At 46.4% G+C, this 26,445-nt stretch overlaps 1 protein-coding gene across 1 annotated transcript in view; it reads left to right on the top strand.

Moving 5' to 3' along the window:
• Positions 1–21,384, top strand: part of LOC144178999 (cytochrome P450 3A24-like) — a 52,881-nt gene extending 31,497 nt beyond the window's left edge. Inside the window, exons 6-14 of the mRNA XM_077707159.1 lie at positions 520–608; positions 3,464–3,609; positions 11,958–12,073; positions 14,203–14,347; positions 15,746–15,906; positions 17,343–17,434; positions 17,743–17,886; positions 17,980–18,142; positions 21,221–21,384. Of these exons, the coding sequence (XP_077563285.1) occupies positions 520–608; positions 3,464–3,609; positions 11,958–12,073; positions 14,203–14,347; positions 15,746–15,906; positions 17,343–17,434; positions 17,743–17,886; positions 17,980–18,142; positions 21,221–21,298 (1,134 nt within the window). The 3' untranslated portion in view covers positions 21,299–21,384. The remainder of the gene's footprint in view (positions 1–519; positions 609–3,463; positions 3,610–11,957; positions 12,074–14,202; positions 14,348–15,745; positions 15,907–17,342; positions 17,435–17,742; positions 17,887–17,979; positions 18,143–21,220) is intronic.
• Positions 21,385–26,445: the final 5,061 nt, after the last annotated feature.

Below are 26,445 nucleotides of genomic sequence, written 5' to 3'. Positions count from 1 at the left end.
TGATGACAAAATATACATCTAAGGATATTTTCTGTTGATATTTGTCATAGTGTTTACCATAATAATAACGCCCCAGTTACAAAATAATTAATCTATAAGAAACCCTGGCGATCTTTTCAGGGAGGATATTTGAACTCGTGAGGCATAGGCATACGACGAACTGATGTGGGCAATAACAAAGTAGATTGGTCCTGCAACTTCATGAAAACTGAAATCTCTCTTTGTCTGATGTGACACCATGTGGCAGAATGCGTATAGGAAAGCTCAGTCTGGGTGGTGTTTGCCATGATATAAAGGGAAATCATCACTGACGTTTGTTCTGTAGAGACCGCTACTATCGGGGCTTCACTTCATCGCAAAAGCGAAAGCGTGTGGGATTGTTTCTAGAGAGAGAGAGAGAGAGAGAGCTCTTTAATGTGGGCTGGAGAGGTCAGCTCTGCTAGCGGCAGTGCTTGCTACGAGGTAACATTTCTAACGTCGTGTGGTAACTCTTCAACCAAGTGCTTTGAAATTTCGCAGATGAATTCATTGATTCAAGACTGTGCCATCATTACAACGGAGCACCTGAAAAAAGCGGCGGTAAAGAATGAAGACATCGACATCAAACAGTAAACGCGCCCATATGTTTTTATTGGATTGTTGACGAAAACGACATAATGATTTGTTTTCACACCTCCGGCCTTATACTTATCAAGTCTCTTTTTATTTTCAAACTGAGGAATCGCTTACAAAGAATTTTTTTACTTAAGATGAGAGGCGGTTATCATTTTGTTCTGTTCAAAAATACGCGGATTTGCTTATGCTTGTTGCGCTGCTTTGGAAATAGAAACGTTGGGATGTCCTAAGTTACACGTAGACAGCATACTTCCAAGGATATCAAGCGCCTGTACAACTATTTTAAAATAGATCTGGAAAACAGCGGGATCCCGCACCAAATACTCACAATAGCCACACCAGCAAACATTCAATCAGTCATTTTAAAGGGACACTGAAGTGATCTGTTAACATTAGGACATTACTTGCACAAATTGTAGTCTGGGGCTTCTGCGCGATGTTTCGACCACTCTCGGTGTGTTTAAGTGAATTTATTTGGTAGCAAAATCAATTCTAAAGCGCTATCCTCCTCACTGCATCCTCCTTGCAAACTTCCTATGACGTTTCGTATGACTCTCTCTCGGGATGGTTTGGCTTGAGTTCACTAGTGCATGGCTCGCCGACTCCTCGATTTGAATCAAACGTGCCAGCGTATGGTCGGCCGTCCGACGGCAGACCATTGCTCCACGGCACGATTTTGGCAAGGAAGAATGGGCTTTAGTTTCTAAGTTTGTCGACTGTATAAAGCTTAGTAAAGTATATGAAGTCCAAGTAGCTCTACACGAGCGCACATGCGACACCTCGCTTACTGGTACGCTAGTAGAAATATCGAAGGCCCATTAAAGGCGGGAGAAGAAACACAGAAGTTAATATAGGTACAAAGAAGTTAAAATCAACCGAAATTTTCTTTGTAAAGCGATAAAACCAAGGTGCGGAAAGCACATATTGCTCTCAATGAGCTAGCACAGAGGCTAGCAGCAAGACCACACATTAGCCATCACTTTTCTGCATAGGGAATGACGTCGCTAGAGATGAGATATTTGTGCGAATTTGGGAATAACGCACGAGCGTTAATCAAGAAATAGTTATCTAATCTGCTTGGAATGCTAAAACTAAATGAAGATATGAACAGGCTATACAATATGTATACTTTATATTTCCATCTCCGACAGCGCTGTATTTATGACAGAGTGGTCAGGAGCTTTGGGTGCATCCTCTTGCAATTCGTAAGTGCGAATCCCCGATAGCACATGTTTCTTTGTTTAAGTAGATTTTTGGTTTTGGGGTAATGTTTCTGATGCTGACTTCATCAATTTGCGGTGTGAGCTTCACTGCTCCTCGAGCGAGTTCGCAAAATGCGTGCAGACTTACACTGACGCGCTGGCGACTTCTCGTTCGCGCGGTGTTGACCTAAGCACCGACTGCTCGTGGGCACAATGCTGAAGCAGTAGACTCTCGGTCACGTGCGAACACGTTACTTACTACACAGGCAGGACCCAGGCACGCTGTCAAGAGGGGAGGAAGTAGTAAAGCAATCGAATTTGATCGATTGATTGATTATGGGGTTTAATGCGCCAACGCTGCACAGGCGACGAGGCATGCCGTAGTAGAAAGCTACAGGTTATATTTGACCACCTGGGGATCTTTAACGTGAGCAGAAATCTCGAGCACAAAGGTGTTTTGGGTTATCGCCTGCATCAAGAAAGCGGCGCCTAGCATTTAAGCGTCTCCGCTGAGTCCGACAGCGTTCAGCCACTGCGTACGCCTCAGCTATGTTGTGTTACGATTTTAAGCCGCGCGGGCAGGCTTATAGGACGTATTTTACAGCCGACAAGATTGAAGAAGTGCGCTGTCCCGATTACTGAGGTATCAAGAATGCTCAGCCAACCATAACGTCGGATGGCAAACGTGTTGCTTCACAAAATTGAGGCCGAAACTGGTTTGAATTCTGATCTTGAACGTCGTCCGATCACATCGCATCTTGAATGCGCGCCACGGCTTTCAGTGGTTGCGGCCGCCGTCAATGTTGCCTGGTATTTTTTTTTCTTCTTTGAGGCTTTATAAATTCACTATTGCTTTATCGACCACATAACTGATGAAAAGTGTGGTCATTTGAGCTAGTCTATGAAATGCAATTAAAAACAGAAGTTGGAAAAATTCACTTTTGTGTCGATTTAAGCATTTGGTACCGACGGAACTTGCGACGTCGCTTTGTGGTTTTGTTTTACTTGTGTGAAATTTCATCGCCCTAGTTCATCTTCTAGCCTTGCATTTCGGAAAAAGCAAACTGCTCAAAAATGTACATGACCACGCAACCACTAATACCCGTCATCCATCCTGTTTTGCAGGCTGTGCTGACAACAGTGATTACAGAGCAATCTTGGCTGCCTCATATTTTGAAGTATTATGCCCCGAAGGTACACCTAGGATATGAAGCGTGCGGCAGTGAACGGCTCCGGATAAATTTCGACTGCCTAGGGACTTTTAACCTGTGCCAAAATCTCGAATCGTGTTTGCTTTTTGTTTCCAAACGAAAAGCGCCCGAAGCGAACACGCTTTGGCTCAGCAGCACAACGCCTTAGCTACTGACAGAGTTGGTTGTTCCATGTTGACGACCTACAGCGCAAAAGACAAACGTTAAAATAATATCTTTTTTAGAACCGCTGCCATGAAGGCACGCAAAAGGAATTAGTGTTAGAGCCTTCAGCGTTGGTATAGATGCTGTTCGATTTGCCGGTGGCTCTACAGGAGTTCCAGAAGGAAACTAGTAATTCCAGTTATCTGACACGCAATAATTGATCCGGAACTAATTTGGCGCCAGTGCCAACCAAGCAGAAACGGGTCCAATTGTCCAATTTCGCTCTTGCAGATTCTATGGGAGCTACTCCTTGGACGTGATAGCACGCTGCGCCTTTGCGACACGGCTTGACTCTCACTCAGACCAGACCGACGAGTTCGTCACAAAGTCCAGGCAGGCCTTCACTGGGAACATCACTCCGAGGATATTTGTGTTCTGTGAGTATAGCCATTTAGCATTTTTTGGGGTTAAGGTGCACATAGCAGTACGGAATTAATCAGGGAAATATTGTGTGCATGGAGCGTGGAGACATATAGCAAAAATTTGAAACACAGGCCCCTGGAAACCCGAGGCGAGAGTTGTGACCAGTCAGCTGCAACTCATCGTTGTGAAGACGATAGTCTTTCTTGGGCTGCTTAAACGCAAACATTCTGCTCTGTCTGTCTGTCGCTCGATTCAGCCGCCAGGTGAAAAGTTAAATGAATTCTCGAACGAGTATTCATATAGGCAAAACTTTTCCAAACCAATTATTCCGGACACACACTTCATTTTTTGAACATTTTTTGGTTAGAAAAAAACCGTAGGCTTTTTTGAGGCAAACATTCAATACATAACTGGTATTTGCAATGTCCCTTTAATCAACAATAAATAGCTGCTTGAGCTTCGCGATAGCGAAGAAAAACACATTAGCAACAATGTTTCGACCCAAAAATGCGAAAGCGCTCGATGGCGAGCATGCACCTCGTGGCACATTCCAAGAAGACCAAGAGTAACTAAATGTTCCAGCAGATGGCGCGTGAGCAGTAAAACGCGGGAAAATGAAATCCACTTTATGAAACCTCCACCGTGTTTATCATTGGAGGAGCGATACAAGAAGGTAATATCGTGATAGGTGGGCGGAAAATAGAAAAAAAGCATTTACATTGCCGGGTTGGCAGACGACTGTCGTCTTTCGAGGTCATTTGCAGTGAAGCAAGCAGACACGCTGTGAATATTTCTCTAATACTTGGGAAAGCACGCACAATCACTACGACGACTTTATGAGGCTATTGCCTAGAGTTAGGGTCAAGCAGAGGACGACGGTATACATATACGTCTCATCAAAACATTGGCAAACACACGCGAGCACTCGAACGTGGGGCCAGCCAGAAAGACCGCCCCAAGTAACTAACTATGCGGAATGGTGACTATTTCGCGAAGAATAAGACTGACTATATTTCGCTGAATATAAATCCAAATCGAAACAAATATATCATCCATGGTTCACCGGAACACATCGATGGCAAAAGCACTAAAATGGGACATCACTCTTTTTGTCCGTGTCATTTTTGAGAGGTTGCAGAAAAAGACAGCGCACGGGCAGACTAAACAAAATATGAAAGCCGTTACACTCAATGTGAATGCTGTCGGAAGTGCAGAGCAGTGATTCGCCATAATGGGCTGTACCGCCGTTATCCGCTTACTGCTCCCACCCCATGCAATTCTAATTTCCCGCCTTTGCAGTGGTCGCGTGCCCCTTGCCTGAAACTGCGCCGGCGGGAGTTATGTTCTCTTTGTGCTTTTCTCTCCGCACGTGCCAGCGTTGCTTTTTTTATTGCGCCATTTTGCCCCAGGGCATCAAAGAAATTGAAAGAAAAAAAAAACGAAGTGCCGGGAATCAAGCGGCTTGATGCACTACAGAATGCCGCATAGGCCAGTTTCAGCAAGAAAGTCCTAGAGCTGCCTCTAAAGAGGACTATGCGTCCACCGATGAATATCGAGCGGGCGGCCTGGTCGGTGTCCTCGGACTACCATGTGCTGGCTTCGGGCTGGTTGAAGTCCTCGACATGTCACCAGAAGGTGCTGTATTGTCACCTCCGCAGCCGAAACAGGGCAGTAGGGGCAGGTTGCATAGGTAACCGCAAGGCCAGAAGTCCATGTTGCTCGAACAGCAGGCGTCCGTGCAACGCCCAGGCGAATTCTCCGGAGCGTGACCTCCTCACGGCGGGTTAAACCGCCAGGAAGGTCAGTCCCACGCGGAGGAAGAAGGGCACGCGTGGAGTGCCGAAGAGACTCTTTTTTTATTAGAAGAACATCTTGCAGGGATAGCTGCAAAAGCGGGAGCGGGTGCATAACTTGCGGAGGATGAGCAGCCAAGTCGGCCTCAACGTGGGTGGGCGTGCTACGGCGGATCCAGAGGATGCGAACAGGGCACGGTGTCACAAACCCCCCTTGCCTGCTCGCGCAAACAACCTAGGCGCGGCAACAGTTATTTGTATTTGCAGGGTGGCTAACCCGTGCGTGTGCCGAGGTCGCTGGAGTGAATGAGAGGGTACAGGGGTGCACGAGTACGTTTTAAACAAAATACTTTTACTGCATGCACAAGACGGAGAAATTACATGGGGACAGGCAGCGCTTGACAAAAAAAAAAGATAGAAAGAAATACCTTTACGCGCACATCGACTTGGTGCGCGGAGGCACCAAGTGTGGGATGCCTTACAATGTGCGCAAGTGCGCACTGGGTGGGTAACACACGGCGTTAACTAGACAATCAACAAAAAAACAAATACACAGACGGGTATACAGAACAACACTATCTGGGGAGGCTTACATCTTAATACTAGGAAAGAACAACAACGAAAAAAACATAGCAGGTACGAAAGCTCTACCTAACACAGGTAAAACTAGGAGGAGGCGTACGTCTTAACCCTAGGCGTGGCTATGGGTAAGCACGAGCTCAACGACAGAAAGTCATGGTGAAGTCGAGTCGGCTTCGCGGGGCAGCCGCTTACGTTTTTCGGGGATCTGGGGTGCGCAGTCAGGTCGGCCTTGAGACCCGCAACGACGAGGCTAACTCGATCCCGTAGATGAGGCAGTGGTCGTTCCGCCGCGGGCCTACCGACGGACATCCGCTAAGGCCGCATTACCCCCGGACCCTTCCCAGTATATTGCAGGTTGAAAAATTTCCAGTCGGCTGCCCCAAGCTCCCGCTCACACCCCCTTAAATAAACTTCGCCCGATCGCCCGACTGTCCCGCACCTTTGTCCCCCTGTCCCCTGTCCCACACCTTTGTTTCCCTGGGCCCTCACCACCACTCCGAATGCTGGGCTTCTCGCGTGATTGTGACGTCGGCTTCCCGGAATCGGAGACGCGGCGAGCGAACCGAACTCCGCGATCCCGCTCTTGCCCTCTTCGGAGCAGCGACAACGAAAGGCAGGGGAAGAAAAAAGCAAACGCGGGAAAACCGGACAGGACAACCAAGGTGCCGAAGCGCGACCAAAAATGGCCGTCCTCTGCAGGGGAGGCCGTCATGTCGGCCGCCCGAATGAAAAAACTGAGGACCTGGCCGGCCGTTTGTGACACTGCTCCCCTCTAAGGAATATTCTACCAGAATATTCTAACCTACACAAACGACAGGACACCACACTTACACACCGCTCTAAATAGGCGACACATAAAACGAGTAATAATTAGAAGGAACAAAAAGTCCGTAACGGGAGTCAGTGTTCCTGTGGTCACACAGCTCCGATGCATCGTTGAAACGCGCACAAACCCAGCAGAGCACGGTCCCACCAGAGCAATTTTAGTTGGCTTTATTGCGCACATTCACGCGCCACCACCTCGCACACGCAACGGTTCTAGGTTTTCGCGCACCGTTGGTGCTTACCACTGACACACCACTATGTCCACTTACGCGAAAACACGCCGAACGAGAAACACCGCAGACTTCGTTCTAGGGAAAATCCAGAAAACGAGTGCATCCTCCACTAAAGCAGATTTCACGTGCTAGAAGACACAGGAACATTACACTACTCTCAAAAAAGAGAGGGCGCACGCAACACCCGAAAAGTCGTCCACGTACACGCCAAAAAAAAACAATTTACCTTACGCCGAAACTCTATTCGAGTGCTTCGAGGACACACGCAGCGTCACGCTCACAAAAAAAAAACTACAGCATGCACTAACAAGCAAAATGTGTTCGACTATCCAAACACTCATGATACAGCAACCTGTCTCTCCATGCTCGGTCATACTATACTTCTCGGCAAACGGTTCGCGTGACCAGTCCCCCAAGGGGGTACAAAGCTACAATCGCCCAGATGATATCTGAAGCCCACGTGCGACTGCGTGGCCAGCATGACAGACAGCCATAGGCCCCTATCTCTTTCTCTCCCACGGGAGTCTGAACTCCATGGGTGCTGGCCCCCGCGTAACTTGTGCATAGCGAGCATCGCTCTCTCACACGCATGTACATTATGGTAGTCAAAACCTTCGGTTGCCTCAACACAGCTGAAAATAATCCGCACCTCGCCACTCCGACGAAAGCTCGGTGCCTCAGCCCACTCTCCTCGACGACGTTTCTGAAGATTACGGTCTTCTATTTTTCCCTCTGGCTCAGACTTTCCATGGTTCGTTAACTGCGCCTCAGTCTTGTTCCTCTCGCCCTTTGGCTCAGACTTTCCACGGCTCGTAAACTACGCCTCAGTCTTGTTTTTCTCGCACCCTGGCTCAGACTTTCCACGACTCGTTAACTGCGTCTTAGTCTTGTTTCTCTCGCCCTCTGGCTATGACTTTCCACGGCTCGTTAACTGCGCCTCGCTCTTGTTTCTCTCGCCCTCTTGCTCAGACTTTCCACGGCTCGTTAACTGCGTCTCAGTCTTCTCCCTTTGCCATCTTTGTTTGATCTTTGCAAAACATTTTCTCTCCTCCTCTTCATATTGCTTCCCGAAAATTTGCCTTTTCCGCTCAAGCACATCCGTGTCGCCCTTGGCGCCCAGGCCGAGCTCCTTTCTCCACTCCTGTTCGATCCACAGATCTAGCTCAATGAGGAACAGGAAACTCGGAGGAGAGTTGGTTTCTCCCAGGAGCAGAGCCCAAAAGGGGAAACCTCCGATATGCACACGGTAGCAAAGCTCCCCAGCCTTATTTGCCAGTCCTCGGCAGTTCCACTGAAGCACGCACTTATGGTTCGTTTGGATGACTCCAACCATGAAAGGTGAGTCAGCAAAACGGACGAGAGCTGTTGCAGTTGCTGCGCCACAAAATGGATGAGTTCGATCAGAGACAGCTTGCCAGCTGGCAATGACACAGGTGGGACAGGCGTAGCAGGAGCAGACGACCGAGTGTAAGTGGTCGCTGAGCGCTGAGAAGAGCGGAACAGAAGAGTCCTTCGGTGACGAAGACGTGGGACCTCTTCCTGGAGCGTAGCAATTTGCTTTTCAAGTTCTACTACCTCCTCGGGAGCTTCAGAGTTGACTCATGCGGTGGATCCTGATGTTTGCGTCGTACCTTGCCATCTTTGACTGCGTCATTGTACGTAAGAACATCTTCGGGCTCACCATCTACACTTAATGGAGGCAACTCTTCCTCGGTGGGAGTCAAGATGGCGTGCCGGTTAGAAGTCTTGACCGCACTGCCGGACCCGTCTTGCAGTGGCGCTTTGCGGTCGCGAGTATTCTTGCGACAAGTTTCGACAGCTTTGCGCTTAACGGGGCAGTCCTTGGTTGTGACGTCGTGGTCATCGTTTTTACAGATTCCCCACTTATATTTGGCAGTTTCTTGGCACTTCTCGGCGGTGTCTTCAGGTTGCGGGCAGGAAGCACCCACATGGCCAGGCCTAAAGCACTTGTAGCAATATGTTACGCCTGACGTGTAAGGGCGGAATTGCAGTATGCCGCCATAATATGTAATGCGCGCTGGCGGAGACGTCGGGCCCTCAAGGGTGGCAAGGCATGTTCGGCTGCGACTCATGTACCGGGCTTGCAAGGCATTGTTAGTTGTGCACGCAAGTGTAGCCGCAAGAGCCTCTGGGGACTCGTCTGCATCAACGCCGGAAACTACATACCTGCGGAGATCTGAGGCCGAAATCAGGTACGCTTGAACGGGCGGTGCGGTGCGACCAGGTACAGGAATTTCGTTCAAGCCACGGAGGCGATCCACATCATTGAGCGAACGCGCCCACATGGAGACGCTGTTAGTGGGGCGGTGAATCGCGAAGCCCTGGAACCCCGTGGTTTAGAGACAGGAATCCAATGTGGCTTTGAGGACATGGTTCGGCAGCGTCGTCACATTGAAGCACTCCCGTGGTTTTATCGCTACTTTGTATAGCGGAGATAACCCGGGGGCTACCGTATGCACTTCAGAAGCACGGCCGCGTTTGTGTGCAGAAGTGTCCTGAGTAGATGTAGCAGACGAGTCCGATGGTTTATCACATGTCCGCTTCTTGGTGTTAGTCGAACCACCACTAGCCGTTGACGCAATTGGTTCGTCCTCCATTGGGTACGTGGCAGCAGGAGTCGCTTCAGACTCCATACTGTAGCGTTGCAGCGTCGCATCCATGCACAGCGAGCGTAGCGCTGGCGTTGCTATAGCAACCGCGGCGCCCCTAGCTGCCCTAGCTCTAGTGCCAGCGGTGCCGCTGGACGATAAGCCTACTCGGCGACCCATGCCGGACGCTTTGAATAAAGTCTTTTCTCTCTCTCTCTCTCGGCGACGAGATGATGCTGCGCTGGCCCGGGGCCCACGTCAGCGCCTCAGGCGTCGTCACTGACCGGTCGTTGAGATGTCAGGGGTCCTTGGGCAAGACGACAGCACTGGTGGCAACAGGTTCAAGGTTGAAACCCGGGAAACGCGACCAAAACACCGAAGAGCCGAAGAGCCATGCCGGCATTGCACTGCCACTTTTTGCGTTTACTGTCGTAAAACTAACCCACCGGGCATCTTTAACTAAAGGAACGCGGACGCTGCTGGTTAATTGCGTATATTTTTCCTCAAATGTACCTATAGTTTTCTTTGCGCTAAACAACGGGAAGATGTATGACAAGCGCCAGCGTTTCCCGAGTTTCGAGCGATTATGACTATATAAACCGCTTGGATTTCGAAGCCTCTGGGGTACGCCGCGAACAACAGCGTTATTCTGGGACGCCGCCTTGGTGCTCCATATACTTGGGTCGAGCGAGCGAGCTAGGACGACAAGGAGAGCGCCTGAAGTGCTTTGAACTTAAAAACAGTAGTCGTCTCTGGGCGTGAACAGATGCAGCAGATGGTGGTGCAAAACGACCGTGATTCCGCGTATAAATTTCAACAACGAGAGTGGCGTCATGGGCTTTTGCCAACGCAGTTTCAACTTCCGGCGGAACACACATGCACCGTGTTAAAAGCATCGTGGTATTAACCCTGTACAGTTATGGCAGTCCAGATATGGTGATTGTATAAATAAAAGAAACAAGGGAATTAAAATATAGCTTCACGAATCAATGGAGAGAACTGAAACAATTGGCTTGAACGGGCCCGGATGATCCGGGAAAATTAAAAAGTACGAACTATTTAATTAAGAATATCCCGAAGGCTTGGGAATGCTTAGTCGACATCGATGACAGAAGAAAGTTTAGGAGAAAAAACGGGTGAAATGAACTTTCAACAAACATTTCACCAGTGCGCGCGCGAAGGAAGAATAAACGTGCCCGGAAAAGAATAAAGGCTCCGGAAAAAATCAATGGGAACAAGCCACTCTCATCGGCTAGGGTTAAAAAGAAAACTGCTCGGCACCGTGAAAGGTCACGTGCTCACGTCAGGAATTTGCTAAAAATGACTTGCCGCGTGTACACCGTGCTAAGTATACACACTGCCTTGCCTGTTTGATTTGTGAGTAAGTTTTTGTATAAGTCGATAACACGCACAAAGGAAAATACGCACGTCTAAGTACGTGTACAGTAGTTGCCTCGCAAATATATACATCAGGCTGTACTCACCGACATCGAACACTTGGCATGAGCACTGTTTTCATGGTCGAACAATGACCCGTAGCTCACAGATACCGGCCTTATACAGATACCCGTGGCCCTTCTAGAAATTTGAGCTCTAACCTGGAAGGTAAAAAGTGAAAGCCGGGAAGGAGTAACATTTTGTAACATCTGAATTCAATGGAAGCTTTTGATGTTTTATAGGAGTGTCAGCCACCTCAAAGATTTCACAGGGGCTTCCTCGTAGTCATGCGTCTCGGAAGATCGCTCATTAGGACAGCTAGGTGTTAGCTCATCTGGCAGTCGTAACGTTCTTAGGCTCATTGACCAAACTTGGGAGAAATTAACTCAGTGTGAGCAGCGTAGTTATTCAAGCGTGTGTTTCTATTTTATGCTAACGCTGTTTCTGAGGCTGATGGAAAAAAATGTGCTGCATTGATTCAACCAGCACAAGGAAACGGTACACGTTAGCACAATTACATAATGGTCTCTGCTAATTATTTATAGGGATTTACTACTGGCTCCAATACCTATTTATCTCTGCTTATTATTAAGAAAAACTTCCAAACGAGCACACGAGCCCTATGTTAGGGTTCGCATTTTGCGGACGCAGTCAAAGAAAGCTCTCTATTTTTTACTGATCTGTACATGCCTGGCAATAAATTAACTCAGCCATGGACTGCAGTTTCCAAATGTAGATACTTCGCCTTTACAATTTGTTGAGGGTTTTATGGTGATCGCCAGGTGTTGAAACGAACGTGACGAAGAAATGCTGTTATAGATACAGTATTCCGCCCGAAGGCGTTAAGTCCGGGGTAATTTCTTTTTTGAATTACTCATTTCAGTCGTGTTTCCTGCCATAGCGAAGTTGCTTAAACTTCGGCCTTTCAACACACAAATTTTCCTGTACTTCAAGCAGCTCTGCAAGAACATTATCGAAAGCAGGCAAGATAAGAAATCTGTAAGTATACTCTCAATCTGTAAGCATGATTCAGGTTTGAGGGAGTCGGTCTATGGATTTGAAGTACATTTTAACGACGCGAGAAAGCATGATGAAGCACCATAAAAAAAAGAAGAGACGCAAAACCGGCGACAAGTTCAAACGTTTTTTTTTTGAGCACCCAAACAATGTATGCGAAGCTTAAACAGAAATTCTTAAATGGGGACATAAATGTTCCAAACGAGAATCATTAATTATGTGTTGAACAGCGACAGCAACGGTAAGCTGAAGCGTTCATAGCTCACCTTGTTTCTGTGTTAGGCATCTGTGATATTTCTCTGTTTCATAGTGGCTTGAATCCACCAACTTTGTTTTCTCCAATTGCAACGTTTCAACGATGATTGCCTGTGTACCTGCTTAAAGTTGTGTGTGCTACAATTAGGTAATCAGGCGCCGGAAATTCAAGCATCGGCTTGTCTGTCCAATATAGTACATGAGCAAGCTCAGTAATATATTGTAAACCACGTCCTGTGCATACTTGGTGAAAAGAATTCGTGCCGCCTAACCATGCGTTTGCTCCGCAGTCAGCATTTGTGCATTATTTGCCAGATTACACGGGCAGTCAACACTACGCTGAGGTTCGAACTTTCCGTGACCTTGGCATTATGAAAGCTGCGGCAAAAACAAGGATTTACACGCGTTTTGTTACGCTCCAAGTAAGGGGAGGGGGTACCCAGTTTTTCTTCGTTTTATCTTTTGCGCATGTTTTTGACGCAGGTTTCTTACAAGAGTAGAAAAATAATCTGGGCATTTTTACCCGCGGGGACTGGTCACAAATGCTAAAGCGAAATAAGTCTTACCTCAAGAATACATACAAGGTGTGATTATTGCTGATGCCCCAACTTTTGTTCAGAACGAAGTCAACGAAAGGCATCCAGAACTTCACGAGCATAAAATTTATCTCAAAGGAATAGAAGGTTGTGGTCCCATTCATGAAAGAATATCGACTACAAGATGAAAACATTCAGTGAACAGGGTCGAAAATGGTTCCTTGGAAGTTATTTCAAAGCGGAGACCCAGAAGCTCCGTTGTTCGTTCTTAGTTCTTCCAATGTGAGGGGCATTTGGAACACCAAAAGCTGGAGTGTAAAATCACTGTATTTCGCATAGACGTTGAAGAATTAGATTATTCCATATCCTGTGGTGCTCGTTCAGTGGCTGCTCGTGAAGTCATTGATGTGTGTAGAAAAGAAAGGTTTCGAACTGAGGCTGGTAGTAGTGAGTAATCTTTAAGTTTTTGCAGTTTTATTCTGCGTTTCGTCTAGAGAAAAAAGACGTATTTGTAGGCTTTTTATTTGCACCGGATCCTTCTGAGGTCTTTTCCGCTTCTATGGATAGGCTTGACGCCGCGGAAATTAAGGACCTTGGGGTAGTTACGGTTCGCATACACGTGACCGTCTATTGTGTGTTTAAGTAATTCTGCTGTATTTGACCTCGACTGTGACAATGACATCAAAGGTGTGTTCATGGTTCACTAATACCAATCAACATGGCAGTGGCCACGGCTAACTTAGATTACGTTTGGGACTTTGACCTTGACTTGACAGTCATTTTTATGTTTTACAGGTGCAACTCTGAACGAATAAAGGCGTGCTTCCGTTTTGTTGTGGCTATCGAAATTTATTTAAAGCCGGGATTAGTACAATGTGTCTTCATACTGCTCTTGTTAATTTTTTGTGATCATAAAAAAAACAGGTACGCCAGACCACGCGGGCTGGTTACTCTTTGCGTTAGTTTCAAATGAGTGGCAAAGTATAATGCAGATTGTCAAAGGAACGAAAAAAGAAGAAAAGGAAGGGCTGGGGGAAACTCTGGCGAAGCAGTCTTTCTTGCAGGTGACGTGGTGTGTGAGCACACATGAAGCTTCGTATATTGTAGACAACAAACGTAGAAATGTGTGAGTGTTTTGGTTGACGTTTTGGCTATAAATTTGTTTGGACGCTCGATAGATAAGTAGGTAGAAGTTACAGCTCATTTTTCAGACATTGTGTTCCTGGTATTTTGTTTTTTGTGCTCTTTAACAGTGCTTCAAGATAGATTTCCAATCTTATTTGCGTGTTACCAGTCTAACGAAGAATGCTTGCTCATTAGCGCCATGAGGACTTCCTGCAGCTGATGATGGACGCCCAGGAAGGAAAACTAGCGGCAACGGCTGAAAACAGCTCTGAACGAGACAACCAGCTGTTCAACCTCGGCGAGGACCTGAAGCCGGACACTTCCTTCTCATCAGACAAGAGTAAAGCTGTTCTGTGTTTCTTTCTAGTTTTACCCTTGAATGACATCGATTCGGTTCCAGGGTATTCTTTTCTGAAGCGGGCAATGAATGAGCTTTTTTTCACAGAGTGGCGCCTAGAACTAGGATTCCTTCTAGAATAAGCAGATTTGCGTTTTTATATGCTTCGGCAAAAAAGACGTTTCTCTAAATCACGAACGTGCTGAGTCCCCAATAACATCCCACATGGTTTAACAGATCTTTTACTACTTCGATAACTGTAAGTGTGATGGGAGACGGCCAGATCATCGTAACGCCAAAGGCGGCATATTGAAACAATTGCATGTCGTGTGCACTCTCATGGTATCACCTTCACCGGTGCTCTGCGCACTCTAGGCCGCCACTGACATCGTGGGTTTGATAGGTTTCTTGGCTAATGGGTTAGTTAATTGGTTTAACAATAGCCGTGAAAGTTCTACTGCATGTGGTCTTAGGTACTGCGAGGTCATATCCGCGTTTTGAAATGTTCGTGTGAGAAAGACCTTCACTGTTACGAGTCGTCATCGTGGCCTACTTTGTAAGAGACAGTGGGCGAGTAGGTCCAAGCACAAGCGCAGCTTTAGTTTAAACAATTTTCAAGTGGTGTTTGCGAGTATTTTTATCTTCGCGAAAAACTTTTAAATGGAGAACAATGGAGTTACCCAAAAATGCAGAGCTACCTCGAAATGGCAGATTTTTTTCGAAAAGCACTACCGTAAGCAAAAAAAAAAAAGAGAAGGTCATTTACGCAGCTATTATACGGAAACGCTTGCTAAGTGAGGCAGCACAAAACAGTGCTTTTACACTGTACATAAACCTGGGCACCGTTCGGGAAAGCTTCGGACTAATTTGGGTGACCTGGGAACAATTACCCTATACCGCAATATTCAAATACGCGAGTTTTCATTTCTTAAATTGATGACATTGCGCCAAGCGCAAGCTAAAACCACAGCCCAAGGGTTTTCTTGAACATCGCTGCCTGTCATTTAGTTTTAAAATACTGATATGTTTGTGATATGTAAAATAATGAACAGCTTATTCGTGTTTTTGGGTAGTCTTTCTACTCCATGAAACCTTGTGCAAATGAAATGAACGAAGTTAGGAACAATATACAGGAGAAATAGTTAAGAACTTTTGAAAGCTCTCATTAGGAGAAGATACCGGGTTACACAAATAGGCAAAAGCAATAACAAACATTTTTGCGTTGCCTTCCGGCCTGCTAATGTACTCCAAGCATTCTGCCTAGCCGTGATATGCAGAAATTTGATTTTAAAAAAATATGAGCTCTGCTAGACGCCTCATTGGTGTAGCCGAAGGTAGGGATGACTGGGCGGGGAGTAAAATAAAGCATCATAAAAGTTGATATTCATTGTCTTCTCTCAGCCCTGAACGAGGATGAAGCTATGGCGCAGTGCGTACTCTTCCTCCTGGCCGGGCAAGACACGACCTCGACCATCATCTCATACACGCTTTATCTCCTGGCACTTCACCCTGACGTGCAAGAGAGGCTGCGGACAGAAGTGGACGAATGCTTCACCACACACGTCAGTATACGTGCATGCAACTGTCATCTTGGCCGTTTTAATGTAGCACAAAAAGGTTGGTTTTCATGGTGCCCTCACTGGAAGCGGTAGTGCCCCTCTCCACATAATGGTACCCGGAGTTTCCGTCATCAGCTCTGCAAAATGGACAACAGTATGCGCAAAATAAGCGGAAATACAATGCCTGCGACTGGTGTTCGCGTTATAAGGTATCTCTTTATTTTCTCTCCAAAATAGTCCAATAGGGGTCTGATCAATTCTATATAACAATGCTAGCGACGTCAGTAAAAAGAACGCTGAATTCAAGCAGTGACTGATTTATCAAACGGGTTCTTTTCTTCATTTTTATAAAACGCTGTTTTTAGGCGGCAGAGCGTTTACGTTCATTAAACGCATTGAAATAACAAACGCTTGTTCATTTGGGGATGTTCGCGAGAAGCAGGCATTCGAAAGGAGCCGCAGAAGGATATTTTTTTGCAAAACTTTGCAGCAAATTTTGGGAACAGGGAGGAACAAAGATGCACGGCAGGGAGGAACGCACCCGAAAAAAACAATAGAACTTCAGAAAACGCTTCTGGGAAAATATTTATTTATGGAGGCATTGAAGAGATAGTTGCAACTGTAGTACCGTTGCGTAATGACGCAAACAGTTGAAAATCATTGTGCAGATCTGAGTTGTTTCCGCCAATTATACGTGTTTTTTGGTTGGAACATGTGCTCGAAAGTGGCGTTGCGTTTTCGCCAACCGTTCTCTTCTCCCATTTGATGACGTCATGGAGAACAAGGTTTTTTGCAAGTCTGCAACCCTGTATTAAACCAAAAGCAGTGCATTCGAGATAAAAAAACAAAGTCGATAACAACAATTTAAAACAAAACATTTTATATCTGCTAAAATTATAAAACAATATATGCTAAACACGGAAATAGGATTTCATCTTGTAAGCATCGCATTATTCCAGAAATCTAAGTCTTATTCTTCCAGACTTGGCCTTTTTATAGATCCCAGTGCTTTCTCTTTGACGGTACTTTATACCCAAGCGCTTATAGCCGCTATACAAACATTCCCGATGAATTCAGCCAGAAAAACTATTATTAACAACTTTACATAATGGACTCAATGGTGGCGCCTAGACGAAAATGTGCCTTTCACGCTTTGAAAACCGGAAACTATATACGTGCTGCAACTTTGCACCGAACTTTTGTAGGCAAAAACCGCATTTTAACCCACATCCACATCGACGTTTCGGGAAGAGAAAATCCGAATCCGCCACGATCATAGATCCTTTACAAGTGTGTTCAGTGGGTAAATTCGTAAGGATCGCAGCCCTAGCTTTCAGTCCATATGTGTAATTGTATAAAGCTGTGGCAATTGAAATTGAGATCGACTGTGTATCTATTTTATTTCTTACAACTATGGTTCCCCTATTTTCCCTTTCCAGGGGGAACATCCCAGCCTGGATGTTGTCACGAAGCTCGAATACCTGCACTGCGTTGTCTCAGAGACCCTTCGCTTGTACCCGCCCGGAACGCGGTAAGACACCTTGGACTTTTACCAAAATTAGATTTCGAAGTAATATCGGTTCAATACTGTGAAATTCAAACCATCTTGTACCTTAAAAAAGGCTAGCCGAGTACAACCACAAGCTTGATTCAACAAAGGGTCAAGCAGTGTCAGCTGGTTTGAACGGTTTAGCAAAGGGAATGTTATATGAAGGCTAGCGACTGTGTGAAACGGTAATGTAAGCCTTTTTGTTACCTAGGTATTTACCAAGTCCAAAGGCACAGTTTTACGTTGATCCCGTCTATCATATGAGCATTATATCTGCTTTCGTTTTCCAGAATTGAGCGGTCCGTGATCGACGACTACGTTCTCGGGGACACTGGCGTGAAACTGAAGAAAGGCGATCTGGTCGCCATTCCCGTGTATGCCATGCACCACGACCCCCAATACTTTCCGGACCCGTTCACCTTCAACCCGGAAAGGTAACAAGAAACAGCAGATCATTCACAATAGGTGTAACTTAAAGGTACGCCAACTTGGCTGCCGAGATTGATGTAACCGTAAACTGTTTGCAGGTTCAGCGAAGAGAACGTGGGCTCTATTCAGCCCTACACGTACCTGCCTTTCGGAGCAGGCCCTCGGAATTGTATCGGCATGCGGTTCGCTCTCCAGGTTATCAAGTTGTCAGTGCTCTACACTATTCGCAATGTCCAGCTGGTCCGTACAGAGAAGACCAAAGTGAGTTTTAACTACAACACTTTAAAGAATTTTCAAAGAGGATAGTCGTTCTTGGACTACTTGTAGGCGCAAATTTCAGTCTGTCTATATGTCTGAATCAGCTTCCCGGAAAAAGTTGAGCAGCTGTTGAACGTGACATTTGTGTAGCCAGGACCATTTCTAGACATCTAGATTTGGTGGCAGGGTTCATACTTGCCAATATTGTTGAGTAAAAACAAAACATTACGCATGTCTGAGGCACAAAATCGTTACATAAGTGATATTTGCAGCGTTCCTTTGTTAAAATATACCTGGATGCTTCATTTTAAAGGCGTAAGTGCTTGTTGGGGGTTGATGGCAAGTGAAAGGTTAGCCATTGTAGAAATGCGAAGCGCGGACCCAGCGCAGAGCCCTCCGCTACGGGCATGGTGCTCCACCTGGTACTGCCCCAGGGTGTGCAAAGTCGTGTGCTTCCATGGGCCAGTGCCAGATATGGCGCCACCAGGGATTTCTTCGGCTAACGCTTGGGCACGCTGGAAAGGATCTAGATCATGCGGTTCTTCACCTTTCAGCCACCATGGCAGTGATCATGAAGTGCCAAGTGTAAACGCGAATACATGCCCAGAAAACGGAAGGAAAAGATACGAAGACTTAGCAGCAGGGGCGGTAGACTACTGTCGTTTTTCGACGACATTTGTAGCGAAGCAAGCAGATGCCCGGCTAATTTTTTCCCTCAAGCGGCATACTTAGGTTATTTTTAGTATCCATCATTGAACCTTATACTTAATTCGGAAGGAAGACAGGAAAATTGATGGCGGCAGCCCTGCTGCCGTGTCCGATTTTTGTCCTTGTATTAACTTGCGCCTAAAAACGATGAATATGCAAAACCCACCGAGTCTGTACATTTTGCTTCAGCTGCTAATAGTTACGGAGCCCCACAATGCGTGAAACATTTTTTTGTGTCCTGAAGGAATGCAGATGTAGTATTATTTTTTTATTTGCTCAGCCGTGTAGGAAGGGGTATGCAATCAGTATAGGGACTATGCTTTATTGAAGTGATGGCACCAAGACAGAATCATTGTCGAGAAAATTACCGAGATTGCTGAGATTGCATTTGCAAAAAAATTGCCGTGGTTGCATTTCCTGTGAATCGTAAACCTTATGCGTCTTCAGTAGTTTTATGTATTGGTATATATTTGAAATTTCAAACACGTCGATAGTGTAGATAGGCGTATTAACAGCAGCTTTAACTGGCGTGGTGAAAGCTGGACGTTTCAAGCTTTTTCTCGCTTGGTACTTTATACGGAACGCCTCTTTTTGTTCACCACGGAATGCCGGTCATTCCGGAAGGGAAATATGAGCCTTCCATTTTACAACGACGGATGTCAAAAATAACCGGTAATGCATTTTTCGCCTCTTTTTATTACGTCCAAATACTTCTTGCGCATTGTTATCCAATTACCCACCGCACATAAGCAGATACCAGTTGTCGAAACCAGGTGCGTGATAACATTATTTTAACAGCGAAGCTTTTTTGCAAATGGAAATTTTTCGTGTCCGCAGATAAAAATACCAAGAAATTGCTACGCGCGTGCAGGTGAGTGCGGGCCTCGCTGCGACCGTCAACGCGCCCCCTGCGTACGCTTTTCAAGCAATGCAGTCTCGCTTAGGGAGATTGGCCAAGATTGCGGCGACTGCCCGTCAGCGCAAGGATGCGGGTTCGATTCTCTGCTGCGTCGGCCGCTTTTCTAATGGAGGCGAAAAGCAAAAACGCTCATGTGTTCGAGATTTCAGGGCACGTGAAAGATCCCCACACCGCCAAAATTAAGCCTGAGCCCTCGTCTACAGCGTGCCTCATCGCCTGTGTAGCAATGGGGCGCTAAGCCTCATAATCAATCAGTCAAAATTGGCCAAAAAAAAATCTCTAGCGTTCACCGCAATCGTTGCAACACTTGCATTTCGGCTACAAAAGTGGAGTTAAACTTTCGTGATGGCCGTGAAGGTTGCGCACAGATTCTCTACATCAAGACTTACGCGGCAGTGTGGACTTCCTTCATTTTGTTGTATTTTTGGGACCTTTTAGTTCACCTAAAGGTTCCAGGGTAGTATCCTAAATTTTGTAGCGTGTTCCTTTTCATACTTTGTACAATAACTATCTCTAGGACAATTGCATGCGAAAAATATACTACTGTATTATATCAGTTTTCTCGAATCCGTAGTCTTTATTCCGGACTTTGATATAGTGGGTTCCCAAAAAAACGTACCCTTCGCGACAACAAATGCAACCTTTAGGTTGGCAACTTCCTTGCTCCTAATGAAAAGAATTGACCGCGTATCTTGACTTTTCTTCGCGAATGTTGACAAAAGGCGATAGTCTGTCGAAATTTTTCCAGTAAATCTCTCCCTCAGCTTTTCCGTTCACCTCTCATGTTGTCCTTCTTGCATCGGGCTCCACCCAAGGTACACACGCTAAATGTTTGCTCAAGTCAATTTTAAATTTTCCTGCATTCCACTGCTCCAGGCTGGGTGCCGCGATAAACCGCTGACGTACGGCGTAGACGCGCGTGAATCGAGGCGCCCTACTCCCACGCTTATAAAACCGCGTTGCCTTAGTCTACGTGCTTTGCAAGCAGAAAGTGGAACCAATATAGTGGAACCTTTTATTACTATTGCCGCTTGAATTCTTAAATTCCCGCCAGAAGCTTTAGTTGCGCAGGCGAGAGCAGGTGACAATGTGATTTTTTTTCTGCAGTAGATTTAGTATTTAATTTCGCAAAAATCAAGCATCTGTGAAATTTTTCATGAAGGAACACTGTAAAGATCACTTTTGTTTTCATTTTCTGTGTTATATTTGCGTAATGTCGTGTTCTTGTTCAACAATGTTGACGTGTGAACATATAAACAGGACTTGGACGTTGAGATTTCGCTGTGAGTATATAAGACTACAGCGCACTTTGGCCCTTGGCTGAATCGAGTGACAGACAGACAGACCGACAGACCAAAATTTCTGGGTTTAAGTCGCCCAAGAAAGACAATCGACTTTAGAAAGTTATTTATGACCTTTGAAGGGATTAAAGCATTGCTTACATTTCTCCACAGGTTCCTCTGGAGTTCCAGAACGGATTTACTGTCCTCACAGCGAAAGACATAACTTTGGGAATTCGGCAAAGGGCTTGAAGCACAGAATGGATGTTCTGTTTGTTTTGTTCTTCAAACTTCGCCTTGAAACTGCTTTTTAATAAAGTAACGAAGGCCCCGGTAAATGTGCAACGAATATATATAAAGATTTATTACTACACACCTCTTGAAAACACATCTCCCACAAAATGTTCACAAGAATTTGCCACTACAAAATATTTTATGTACGGGCTAGAGCCATCGCAGTCAATAGCGGCATCAGTGTAAACGTTGCGTTCAAACAAGCGCTGAAGGTGGACGGACGTAACGTGGCATCGAGCAAAGCCGTCACAGGGGGATTTCGCCTCTTCGCCCATGTTTCAATGAAGGGGCGTAGAGGTATTGAGAGAGGCCTCACGGTGGTAGAGATATTTGTATTGTGATGCACACTGACACCAAGCAAGCTCTGTGCGCTTGTTTGGTGTCAGTGTGTATCGCCAGTGTATATAGTGTATATCAGCGGCAGTGTGTAAATCAATAAAAGAAAATGGATGTAGTTGTTCACATACAGGGCAGTTTTGTATGAACAATAAAGAATGAACAATGATCAATCAACTTTATTGGCATCATGTACAGAATACATGATGCCGGTGCCCGGCAGACAAAGCTGTCTCAATGGCATCTTGACGGAGCTGCGGGCACCCGTTCTGGCACCAGCGTACAACAGCGCTCCACAGCAGATAAAAATTATTATTAAGAAAAGTTGCATAGATTTATCATCCAATCTTATCTAAATCTCATCTCAATATGATTGAAATGAGTCTGATCATATGATGTCATACTCAGCAGCCCTGCTTGTTGGTATGACCGGAAAACAAGTTTAACATGGTAATCAGGTGACTTACTTTGAGCGTGTGTGCATCGATGTCTTTGGGATCTATTTCTCGTAGGTAATCACACTTGCCGCACTGTCAGACCTGGGACTAACGCGCGATATCGGCTCGGGGGAAAGTTGCGCGAGGAATCACAACATTTTTCGAAAAGAAGCGCCGCAGTTGCCGAGAGAGGGTAAGACAGGCTAAGGTTGGGAGGATTGAGCTTGATCAGATGGCTACCCTTCATACAGGAGTGACAGATGTCCGCGGATAGAACTGGTAAGACCCCCAAACTGTAAAAACATGTTGGCACGATAAATCGCAATTCGCAATGCTCAATGTATACCTATACAATAAAGTGCCCGACTGACTGAATGGCTGACTGACTGACTGACTCACCAACGCCCAGTCAAAACTGCTAGGTCTAGAGACTTCAAATTTCGCGAGTACATTTGCGACATAGATTAGGTGCTCGCTAAATCAGGTTTTTTTGGTAATGGCACTCGTAACCGAGGAAAGGGAGAAATTGTGTTTTTCTAAATTTGGGATTTTTTCGGCCACCCTTTCACATATCAAAGTGCTTTTTGGTGATATGCGTAGCTTTGAAGAATATCTAAAAAGTAGTTTTTGCGTTTTGTCCTAACCAACCTCATCGAGGTGATTCCACCTTCCGGAAAAACATGGGTGTTCCTAAAGCTTCTCAAATAAATCTTTCACCAATTCATTAATCCAATCGATTTTTGCTAACATATGTTACTCATACAAATGCAGAAAACGAAATTGAGGATTTCGCGCTGCAGCGCTGGCAAAAAATCCATTTTTTTTTACAAATTACGCAGCTGACGCGCCGAAAAGGCCCAGAGGTGGTGTCCACGCCTAGATAAACTGCTCTTTCAAACGGCTTCAAATATTATGAGCACAGTGTACTTACGGTGTTGGCCGTCAATATTGCTGAAAATTTTAAAAATTACATCATGAAGACCGGGAAAAGCGGTGACATAGTTTTTCAGATATTAATTTTTTTTTATCGCGGGCCATTTGAGATATTGAACTGGTTTTTGTTGCTATTGTTGCGTCTTAGTAGACGGAGGTGTAGACAGCAGGATGGAGATGTACCTATTTATTAGGCGTAGCGCTACACCGAAGAGTAGAGGCAGCACGGCGAGGCTCAGCGAAGATGGCTGAATCAGTCTGGCCCGCGAGCGGTGGACCCACACATTTTCGTTGTCGTCTTCAAACATCTGGCTGGTCAAGAAGCACAGAACGCAGCACTAACTAGGGATTGAAGTCTGCACGGCGATCACACACACCGCGAGCAGGGCATCGCGGCTTGACAAATATCCACGTGACACTATAAATAACTTATCAGAGGCAACCCTCGCGACAGTGTATATGCAAGGACTGCGCTTCTCCGCGAGGCGCTCTGTGAGTGACCACCCTGACAAAGACTTCAAGACGCCGCTGCAAATGGGCCTCTCAATCAGCCCCGAAAAAGGAACCGAGCTGGTCCGGAAACGTCAGTCCTTCGTTTACATTTTGGTTGGAGTTCATTTTACTGCTCATTCTAACCATCGCAATCGAACAGACGTTGGTCAAATGCTCGCCTTCAAGTTACTTTTTAAACGTGAGAGCACCCTGTGACTTTTCCGCATGTAAAGCCTAAGCGCTGTTGAGCAATTACAACAGGTGTTATTTCTCAGGAGAAATGAACCTTGCGCGAACCATCGGATCAAAGGACGTTTAGCGTCACAACACTGGTTCTAAGCGACGTGAATAGAGAAGGCGCCAGCCCTTTGGTGCTACCGTAACAGCCCCGGCAGCGGTTTTAGATGCACAGCATGATTCACTCGCCTTGTCCCTCCAGCGTCGTCGTCGTCGTCGTCGGCGTTGTCCGCCCCTCCCCCATTCTCCTCGCCGCGCCAGCTACTCTCTCCGTGCTCTCCGCCGCTCACCCCCTCTCCTCTCCGATAGCGAACACACTCTCGCGAGGGGCATTGGATTGGATTCGATTGGATTGGCTTGGATTGGATTGGATTGGCTTGGCTTGGCTTGGCTTGGCTTGGCTTGGCTTGGATTGGATTGGATTAAAGTGGATTGTGTTGGATTGTGTTGCGTCATAGCTGCGGCACGTTGCGTCATAGCCGCGGCAGACGCGCTGGGGCCGGCTTATGTGCAGTATTCTCTCTTCCGCGGTTTCCTCTCATTCGGGCGCGCTGCGCATATAACCGGTGTGCCGTTCTCCGACGAAGCAACATCCACGCTTGGCTCAAACACCTAGAGTCCACGCCGATTTACAAGTACGCCAACGTCGTCATCGACTGGGACCGGCTTACGCAGTCCCCTCAACGTTATGCGCGCTATAAAACGCGGTCCCTTCTCCGCTCCGCCTATGCATCGCATGTACACAGGGGTTCCCGCAAGGGGAGGTGGGAGTTTTTTTGTCCCCCTTTCACGTACTCGAACGGGTGTTTTAATATTTTGCGTGCGCAGTTCCGCTGTGTTGAATAAAATAAACTCAGCCTTTTAAGCGCACCGGAATGCGTTCATACTCCACTGTAATAGTGACAAATTCGTCACGATGTACTGACGAAAAAAAAACACCAAAGACCATGCCCGTTCAGGGTGCGGTAGCAGTGTAGATTACTTTTTCGGGGTAACACGTCAGCGACAGCCATAGAAATCTAGCCCGCCGCCTAGACTCCTGCCTCTGAAAAAAGAAAAAAAAATATTCATAGAGAGTACGAAAGCATTACACCACGTATAGCGAAAGCACGTACAGCGAAAGCACGCATAGAGTGCGAAAGCATTACAGTTTATGCCGAGCTATGCGTCTCCCGCGTCTGATGATAGCCTACTTCGGCCGTGGGTCGGCCCTTGTTCGGGACGACAATGCTTGAGAAGTTTACCCAGCATGCCAGGGAAGTAGTCACCGCCATGGAATGGGTGTGGCTGGTAAGTTCAACTTTTAAAGCAAAGCTTTCCAGCTCTACCAGCCAACGGTTCTTTCGTGGTGTGCAGGACAAGAAACTCCCACCGCGGCCGAGGCGGCGGTGGAGGGAGAAGGTGTTCTCCGCGTTCCCCGCGTTCCCCGCGCGGAAGTGCCAGCTCGCCGGCGGCGGCGGCGGCGGTACGGCTTTGTCGTCTGTTTAGCGACGGTTGTTTTAGGCCTGTTTTGGTGCAGGTTCGCGTTCATTCCGCGGGGCCTTCGCATGGCTTGATTAACTTGTTTGACAGCACCTCCAGCGTACCCCATTCCCGACGGAATTTAGTGGTCGTACGGCAAACACACTTTAAGAATTGGTTTGCACGGCGGGAAAACAAAAAGTACAAACCACATACAGACATCTGGCCGCTAGAGAAACGCTACCTATTGCGCACTGCTTGCCACGAGTGGTACTCCGATTTCTAGATTGATGAATACCAATACGGTTTTTAAATACCAATTGTGTTTTAAAAGGTATTACAAAAGCAAAAGGAGCACCTGGTTCTGATAAATAGCTATTATAAAAGTTCCCTCAGCTTTCTCGCAATTATCCAACTTAATAAACTAACAAGTTTAAATCGGTATAAATGGGAATCACAAAGTTGACATGTCGAATCGTACCGGTGTCTGCGCTTGTGTCGAGCGGTTGTGTAACCCCAAGCTAGCACATCAGGATGGCTAGGTTCTGCTGTCTCACCCTTCGAAAGACGCTCCTCTCCATTTTCTTTTTCCCGATTCACGGCCGGGCTGCAGCAGCGGTGTCCGCCGCTCTAGCCCGGCCATGGCCGACGCTGCTGCTCCGTTTGGGACGCCTGCCCCACGAATTCCAGGTAACGGCTGGCAGAATCTCTAGTTTCACTATTTGTAGAGCCACGTATGTGAATTCAATTCACGTCGCATGGGCAATTGTTGTGGGTATCATTTAAAACTTTGCTTTCCAACCACCTTCACAGCGTGGATTGGAGCCAATTTTTTTCTTTCTCGTTTTCGTATTCGTTATCCTTCTTAGGCCGGCATGTAGACGATCAGCGTAAAAGTGCTTTGGTAGTATTACAGCGAAGCTTTCAGCCTTTCACTGATGTCATCGTTAGTGCACCAAAAACGCACTATATAAAAGCCAAATTTTTCTGAAATGATGATGATTCTGGGAGAATTGAAGAAAAATTAAAACATTTGCCGCCGTTGGAATCGAAGCTGGGTCTCTCGCGTTGTGAAGCCGACTTCTATCCAACTGCGCTATTCCTGCACTCTTTCTTTCTTTATTGTTTGCTAACGCGCATATCGGCACGGAAGAAGCAGTTTGGATTTGGACATGGGTGCATGGACTTGCAAAATATACACAAAATGCA

This window comes from Haemaphysalis longicornis, unplaced genomic scaffold (assembly GCF_048455015.1).
Source record: "Haemaphysalis longicornis isolate Haplotype H1 unplaced genomic scaffold, Haemaphysalis longicornis Haplotype H1 scaffold_4, whole genome shotgun sequence".
Classification (NCBI taxonomy): Eukaryota; Metazoa; Arthropoda; class Arachnida; order Ixodida; family Ixodidae; genus Haemaphysalis; species Haemaphysalis longicornis.
Note: the sequence above shows the minus strand (reverse complement) of the source record. Positions and strands in the feature narration are given on the sequence as shown.